The sequence below is a fragment of the Vigna unguiculata genome, chromosome 3, assembly GCF_037176805.1.
Source record: "Vigna unguiculata cultivar grain cowpea cultivar isolate G323 ecotype 2 chromosome 3, ASM3717680v1, whole genome shotgun sequence".
NCBI lineage: Eukaryota > Viridiplantae > Streptophyta > Magnoliopsida > Fabales > Fabaceae > Vigna > Vigna unguiculata.
In genome coordinates, this window is record NC_140794.1 from 49,713,858 (window position 1) to 49,722,552 (window position 8,695).

At 31.7% G+C, this 8,695-nt stretch overlaps 1 protein-coding gene across 2 annotated transcripts; it reads right to left on the bottom strand.

Annotated features, from left to right (window-relative positions):
* Positions 1-3,062: 3,062 nt before the first annotated feature.
* LOC114177156 (uncharacterized) lies at positions 3,063-6,016 on the bottom strand. 2 transcript variants are annotated; one of them, XM_028062412.2, is made up of 6 exons: positions 5,888-6,016; positions 5,217-5,446; positions 4,878-5,136; positions 4,026-4,205; positions 3,792-3,947; positions 3,063-3,460 (listed from the first exon to the last, which is right to left on the bottom strand). In XM_028062412.2, the coding sequence occupies exons 1-6, from the start codon at positions 5,918-5,920 to the stop codon at positions 3,287-3,289; spliced, it is 1,032 nt and encodes a 343-aa protein (XP_027918213.1). In that variant the 5' UTR covers positions 5,921-6,016; the 3' UTR covers positions 3,063-3,286. The 2 variants fall into 2 exon arrangements, with proteins under 2 accessions (XP_027918213.1, XP_027918212.1); XM_028062411.2 differs by lacking the exon at positions 5,888-6,016 and adding an exon at positions 5,599-5,866.
* Between the last annotated feature and the right edge of the window lie 2,679 nt (positions 6,017-8,695).

Genomic DNA, 8,695 nt, shown 5'->3' on the forward strand with positions numbered 1-8,695 from the left:
TCAGTTTCTCCTGTTTTGATATTCAACAATTTCTCCTTTTTACGAGAACAGAAAATCACGTGACCACAGCGATTGTTGGTGTGGAAGAAGTGATTGTTATGAGCATGGCGCTGATTAGGGCATGCAGGAAAAAATGTAATTTAAGCGACATAACATGGAGAGTGTAGGTAACGGTGTCAGCTTTAACGATTTTTTTCTGTAATAAAAGACCAAGTTGGAATGAATAATGAAAAGGGGATTTAAGGGAGACAACTTGGTTATGCTCATTACCTGTTACTTTAACTATAATAGACTACGACTAAATATACGTTGAACATCACCTCTATATTCAAATCAAGTTACCTTTTTCTTGTTCTAGGGCACTTTTTACTTTTACATAAACTACTAGGGTTATTTATTTCTTATAAAATATTCAACTTTTTTTTTCTACTAAACTTAAAAGGTATTAGAATATAAAATGGAGGTAGTATTTAGTAACAAGGTAATTGTTTTATATCAGCGATTATTTATTTATTATCTAAAACGGAGGTGGATAAACCAGAGAAAAAAAGAAAGAGGCAAGTGTTGTTGTGGGCTTTATATCGGTCACTTGGTCCTTTCTTTTGGGCCGATTATTTGGGGCTGCTTTTTCCCGCATCTCCGTTTTTTCTTCTTACACCTTTATGGGCATTTCTTTCTCCACCCCTTTTTTCTTCCTACACCTCACTAAATTTTAAAATCCCACTTTAACCCTCATTTTTTACCTTCATGCATTAAAAACCCTACTTTTGTTTTCTCTCCCATCTTCCCCTTTCTCATCTTTGCCTTCACAGCACCGTCATCTTCCAATCACTCTCCTTCCGAAGTTGATATGGACATACCAGATTGATTAATTCAGAATTTTTACCTTTTAATTACTAATAATCAGATCTCTCGATAAATAAAAATGAACAACTTAACAGATTAAAAGAAACTTTTCAAATATTAAAATATTATTTAATAAACGAAAATGAGATAATTTATAAATCTGATCTATCTAATAACTTCCTTTTAAATCCATTCTATTTGAATTGACTTTTTTTCATTACTGAAAAAAAAAACGTTTCCCATTATAGAGTTGTATTTAATTTGTCAATGTGAATCCGGTACTGTACATGCCTTGTGATGCATACAAACCCTTACACTCCCACCTTTTGTCACACACATATTCATCTTCTTCACTATCTTCATCAATGACTTTTAACCATCAACATAGTTGCAACACTCCGCACAAAAACCATGTTGGCCTCACCATCAGGACACCTTCAACCACGTCTGCAACTAACATTGACAAAAGTGTTTGCAGTTTCTTAATATCAACGACAAACACATTACATATAAGGTAAATCCCACTTTCCTGTAGCATTCTCAGGAGTTGGAAATTCAAACGTTTCTTCATAGCATAAATCTATGAAACAACGATTAATTGTAAATAACCTGAGACTGAAAAATTTAGATGTAACAGTAAACAGCTGTTAGAAGACGGGTTGAAATGCATGTTTAAGGAAACAAAAATATCCCAAATATCCCTACCGATATAGATAGAGAATAGCAGCGGATATCTTCAGTCTCCTGGCAAGTGGTATATTCATCATATCCTCTGGCTAAATAACATATGAAAGGTATTCGTAAATTCAAAAATACATTTTGCAATCATCTCAAAATATTCATTTCAAAACATCTTCTGGAAATATCTTACACAATCCAAAATTCATTTAAAAATACAAAGCAAGGGTGAAGGATAAGTTTGAGCTTTTTATTATAACTTTAATGAGAGCTAAAAGGAATGTGCAGGAAAAAACAACGGGGGCCATGTATTTTTTTTGAAAGCAAACTCAATCATTGAAATTCTAGGTTATTTCTTCCAGCACCTTAATTTATTCTTGCACCCCATAAAATCCATATGTACCAAATTATCTCTCACCAAAATAATAATTAAAAGCTAAAAGTTACTCATAATATGCAAAAAACATAATATGTTTTTGCCTATATTTTTGGAAACTCTCTCTTTTTGTGTAATTGTTTCCATGATATGCAAAAACATATTTCACATTCTGTCTAATCAGAGAACTTGCTCTAATTTATAGCCTTTCCTTTTATATTCTTAATTGACATGTGCTAACGAAACATAGAAAATATGATTTAAAAAAATATTAACTAATTCTAGACATATTGCTGGTGAGATGGAGCAAATTTTGCATGGGAAAGCTGAGAAATATTGGACAAAGTCAAATTGATATGATGCTTAAGCAGATGCATTAAAGTAAATAAGTTGCATGATTGAAAACGATACCTTTATTCATGAGGCAACGGTCCGATTCTAAAAAGATACTTACACTTTGGGCTATTAAAATTGTCACAGATATTACAAATTCTGTATAAAATTTCACACACACAAAAAAAGAAAAAAACAATGGACCAAGATCATAAGCTGAAATGATGGGTGAAAACATCTTTTATGTTAAGCAAATGGTTAGTTTTGAACATAGTTGACTTGTTAAAAAGTTGTTTCAAAAAGGCAAATTATAAAATATCTATTCTTTTACAGGGTGCCTAGAAACAGGAAGCAGTTGCCGTTGATGGAGGTAATCTGTGGAATCTTATCACCATATGTCTCTTATTATTACAGGTTGTTGTAAGGTTGATGGTGTTGTGTGGGGCCATTGATCAGTGAAAGTTGTAATTTAATTTCCTATTCATTAATAAGCTGTAATTTATGGTGTCCCTGCCAACACACATTTCTAATTTTTCATCCATCTGTTATGAAGACCATAATCATGATTTTTAAGAGTAACCACTTCTTAACTGCAACGAATACAAGACCACAAAATTTAATGCCCTAATGTGTTTTCAAGGGTTTGTTTTCTTCAGTAGTCGACTCAAAGGTTTATGTGACATTGCATTTCTAGTTTTACAATTAGTGAAAACTTACAATGGTGGTTACTTACTACAGGTCTGGAAATAACGAAAAAATAAACATAAACTTTGAAGACATTTATGTCTCCCAAATCGATTATCTCAAACTTGGAAGTGTAGCTCACATGTTGAATAAAACTAAAGCTCATATTTGCTCATAATTTAGCTGGGCGTGTACAAAGTAATTAAAAAAAAAAATGCTCAAAATTAAGATTACAAAAAGGAACGTACGGGAGTGAAAAAATCAGAACGTGGAGACAGTTTTAAGTTTTGTCACTGCAACGAACCAGCAACAAAACTTTAAACTGTTTCCTGAGAAAAAATCAGTGTTGATATTTACACTTAGAGGAGGTTAAGATGAATAATCAGTTTGGAGGAAACACTCATAAGCAGTTCCGTGTAGTGTCTTGTTCACGTCATCCCAATTTTTAATGTGATCTGACAATGATCCTCTGTGTATCTTAATCTGACGGCTTGTTAATTCCCTCGGTGGCAATCCTAAAAAATCTTGTACGTCTTTCAGCTTCTGAATAAATGTGAAACATATATAAATTGTTAACTTCAAATGTATATATAAATTCATTTTCAAGAAACAAAAGTTTGCCATATCATCCATGTTGCAGTTAGGATTAGTGAAAATGATTCTTCATTATTTCACAGACACCACTAAGTGCGTGCAGGAAAATGACTTGAGGGAGAGAAGGAAGAAACTTTGGTAAAATTTGTGTGATAAAATTGACTTCCTAGATTATCATATAACAGTTTTTGCTCATAAATGGTGCTCGAATAACGCATCCAAAAAGGTAATTGTCGAAACTTTTAGTACAAAATGAAGGAGTTTGTATTGAGGCACTTACAGTACGATTTGTAATTAAATCTTCATAGTACAGGATCATATGCCTATTGATGCTGAAGTATTCTAAAGCCTTTGCAGTTCTCATCTCCATATCCTTCAAATCAGCCAGTAATGATGTAGAATTAATGATAGGCTTGTACTTTGAAAGAGTTTCCGCCTAAAAGAAGAACAAATGAGTTTCGTTTTTTGTTAAAGATATCAAGGGAAAGAGAGAGAGAGAGAGAGAGAAAGAGACCTCTTGTGTGGAATGTACATGAGATTTATGAGCTCCATTCAAAAGTTTAGCATATCGGTCATAGGAGTTGGCAAGCATTGATACCATTCTGCGTAATAAGTTTCTTCGAAAAAGAAATATGACAGAAACACCTCTACGGTTGAAATAATCTGCTACTTCCTTCGGGTGCTCCATTAATCCCTGCACAAAATCACAACTCTTGATGCTATTACTAAACACAAATCTATAGAAAACAAATGCAAAGCCTGAGCCACAAAGGCATTCATAATGTTAATCCAGTGGTTTCCAAAGCAACACAATTTAGCCTCCTATCTGCTTCATGTTCTCATTTAATGATACAATCAATAACCTTTTTTGGACATTGCACCGACCGATCTCAATTCATATAAGAAATCACAGGTGATCTGTTCAAACACGAGGGTACCACTACACTACATTACACAGTATTATGTTATTACAGAGGATTAAAAAATGACAAGGACCTCAGGTGTAATTTCACTAAAACCTCCGGGGGTATAAGCATAATTTTCCCAATATTTAATTGTATTAACATTCACCGAAGTGGCCCTACTCTGTTCAATGATCATAACTGGTAGACAGAAATTGATAACAATGTTCCAGAGTCTCAGAAAAAGTACTTGTCCTCAAAGTCAAGCACATGGGTCAAGTTTCACTCAGATCCTTCACATCCAATGCATGATGCGGTGGGGGGCATTAAAATTACATTGAAACCTAAGCCATTAATACCAGGGTATTTATGCCTACAAAACAAATAACCTTTCCTCTTTCTTGAAACACTTATAAACCAGATCACCACACTCTGGAACAAGACTCAAAAGTGAGCACTTTTACCTGATTAAGCATCCACTTCAATCCAATTGCAGCTGAGCACTCATTCTTGGAAGCACTACTGAACCAATCCAGGTTGTAAACTTTATCCAAAGTCTGCACAATGGTAGAAACATTTACTCTTCTCTCTCTAACAGAAAAAATCTCCCCATTGGAGCTCACATTAATATGGCTATTCAAAAGGGTCTCAAACCACCCACTGCCTGATCTCTGATTTGACAAAATAGCAAAGAACCGCACAGGATTCCCAGCACACTCACTCCTACCAAAGCCAAAAGTCAATTAACAAGACCCCAACCAATCCAAAAATTACCATAAAACACAGAAACTTCTTCACATTACCTGTTGAAAGACACGGGATTGGGGTAATGCAACAAAGGAACATCTGTTAGGCCCAATCTATTCCGCAAAGGCTTCTCACTTTGCAACTCCATAAGCATAGTCCTAGCATGAGTGCTTATCTGCTTCAGACACACGGAACAGATAAAGACACCGCACACCATTGAAAAGATCAACACCGACATCCTTAACAGCAAAGGCGATTTCTTCGGAGGCTTTATAACCAGAATGTCCTACAACCGAAGTAAGAGAAAAACATTGCAACCATATCAGAGGAAAGAAAAAGGATACAGGTGAAAATAAAAATCGGTGCTTCAAAGGATGAAAAGACAGTAATTTTAGAAGTAGTTGTTCCAGTCACACAAGTCCATCAAAAGAAAGTTACATTTAAGACTAATGAGTCAGATCGAGACATGCAGAGGGAGCTCAAAGCATTCATTTTTTTCCTTTCCCGGTTTGATCAGAGTGAAAGCAATAAATTTGAAACAAAAGTGTGAGGAGGGACAGATAAGGTAAGAGGCAGTTCCAGCGTGTTTGAAAAGTTTTGAAAATGGAAACAAATCAAAAACAGAGGCATGATGGTAACTTGGAAGGGTTGCTAAAAAAAGTAACACATTGTTGCTCACAGCAGAAAGGACAAATGATTTTATTAAGTGAGGACCGCGAAGTAGCACCTTGTTGAAGAAACACATGTCTTTTAGTACCATTGCTGTTCCGGAAGAAACAAGAGAGAGAGAGAACAATAACTGGAGTTGAAGGTTTGAAATAGCAGAGGAAAAGTGGAGTTGAGTTGAGGAACCAGAAAACCTATACACGTCAGCTCCAACAAAAATATTTATACAAGAGTATCTTAATTGTACGACCGGGGTGAGATTGAGGTAATTATCATTTTTAATCAATTTTTGTTAATGATAAATAATATGTTCTAAGAAATCCATTATATTATTTGGAGGGGTTTTTTAGAAAATATTTAGTGTTATGTCATGAGAAATTTCAAAATAATGATTTTTTTTTTTTGAAAATTTAAAATACGTTATAATGAAAAGTATTGTGTGTAGTGAATTTTTTAAGAAAATTTGAAAAGTCAGAGTATTTGAATTTATAAAGTTCCAATTTTACCAAAAAATTAAAAAATAAATAAAATATTTCAAAATTATTCGTGATTATTTTTTCTTTCTTTCTTTTTATCTCCATCTCTTTTTATTTTTACCATTTTCTCGTCTTTTTTTCTTCCTCTCGATCAACATTGACGTAAATTATGCCAGTTTTTATATCTTTGTAACTAAATATTAAAATTAATTTTGAATGGCTAAATGTTCCAAAATAAATTGATGATGGTTTTCAATAATATGCAATATTTAAATTTAAAAATTTTAAATGTATATTTAAAGAAGTTACTTAAAAAATTAAATTATCTCGTCAGAAGTAAGAATTTAACATTGAGAAGTGATTTAAATTTCATACTTTCTGAAATTTTAATATTATTTATCAAAATACGAATTAACCAAAATTTTAGTTCTTTTAGCAAGTGCCTTAAACAATATGTGGGGTATTTCTAATTATGACATTATACCAAACGTAATTTTTGTTTTAATATGTTTTTCTATATTTAAAACAAACCCCGTTATTTCTTAAAAATATATATTGGTCTTTTGTAATTTTAAATAATTCAGATTTTGAGAATAAGTTGAATTGTTAATTCAGTTCAAAGGTGTTACTTAAAAAAAAAAACAGTTCAAAGATTGAATTATTATTGTAAATTTGTAATTATTAAGGGCATGTTTATAGTTCAAACTTCTATTAAACTCAATTTATTAATTCACAAATTTTGAGCTCGATTGGCAAATAGGTTGTTTCACTGAAAAAATAAACATGTCAAGAAGATTAATTCTTTGGATCACAAAACTTATTAAAGTGGATTTTCCTTTATTTTTCAAGAAAAAAATAGCTATCTACAAAATTAAAAAAAGTATCATCAATGCTTTCAAAAGATGAACACAGTTATATCTTCTCATTGTGTATGATAATGACATTGATGATCCAATTTATGTGTTTATATATGTGACAAGACAAACAACTAAATTTGTGTTAAGTGGTGCAACAATAACAATGATAATAATCTATATTATGGGATAGTTTGTTGTATTGCTTTTTTTCATTTTAGTGCGACATTAAAATTGTTTCATTGCCGATATTTTTATCACACGTGTTATATTATATATCATAAATGCTTTATTTTCGTGCGAAGCAAATACTCAAATGTCAATAAATCTCGAAGGTTGTCATATTCAAAATGACTTGGTCTGCAGTTTGATTTCAATGGCACTGGATAAAGTAAAGTCGCATTCTCTCTTTCAAAGCATCACCTTAAATCAATAAAATAATTTGAAAATTCTAATAAAAAATGAGGCAAGTGGCTGAATACCAAAGTATGTGAAATAAGCAGACATGACTCATTGGGGTTAATTTTGTTTAAGTTTTCAATTAAAAAACATGTGTGGTAAGAGATGATTTTATGATTTAAACATGTAACTGAAGTTTTATCTTGTTCTATGGAAATCATATTTCTAAATATGACTTAAGTTTTAATTTTAGGATACTTACGGATTAAACCACACTTTTACTTTTATTTATAAAAACAGAATTTCTGTTTTTTAAATTTTAACACAAAAGTTGTGCTTATAGACGTGTTTGCAGCTTATTCATTTTCGTATTTTTTTTAAAAAGGAACTCAATGATGCAAAGCGACTTTTATTTAGTTAGGAATATTATTGATAACTTGACCTTGACCTAAATTTTTAAAAGATTGGGTACTTCAAAACGATGTTTCCATTTTTGGCCTTTAATTTTTTCTCTAGTAATATCTTTTACAAGTGTCTCTTTGTCTTTTAGTTTCTGAATCATCATTAGTATTAGAACTACTGGTATAATTACTTGTCATTGAAATGCTACCTAATTACTTCCGTAGTTATGGAAATAAACATAATTTTGAGTAGTTTAAGTATCTTATTTGATAATTTTTTTAACTAGTTACAATTACTTTTTTGTACTTTTTTTATAAACATGTTTTTAAGGGTAAATACATATTTTTTTATTGAAAAATAAATAAATAAATCAGTCGGTGGTAGACCTTTGTCGCAAATTCATTGAATTGAATTGGTTGGAAACATGGTGACGGAGTCCAGGTAAGCACAATATGGGAGATATAAAGATGAAACATGGATGAATTCAAACTTTCGACTCTATAAATTTGTACAGCTTTTACCAATCAATGGCTTGTACCAAATCCACTAATGATACTTTAATATATATAAATCAAGATGTTTGATCAAATTAAAAGTTTCATAATTATGTTTTATTTAAATTTTTGCAAGTTATGCCCTTTGTAACTAGTGATGAGGTGTATGAAACATACTTAAATGTTTATAATTCTTTATATTTTATATAAACCATTGAATTTATAAGAACATAATTGTAGTTTG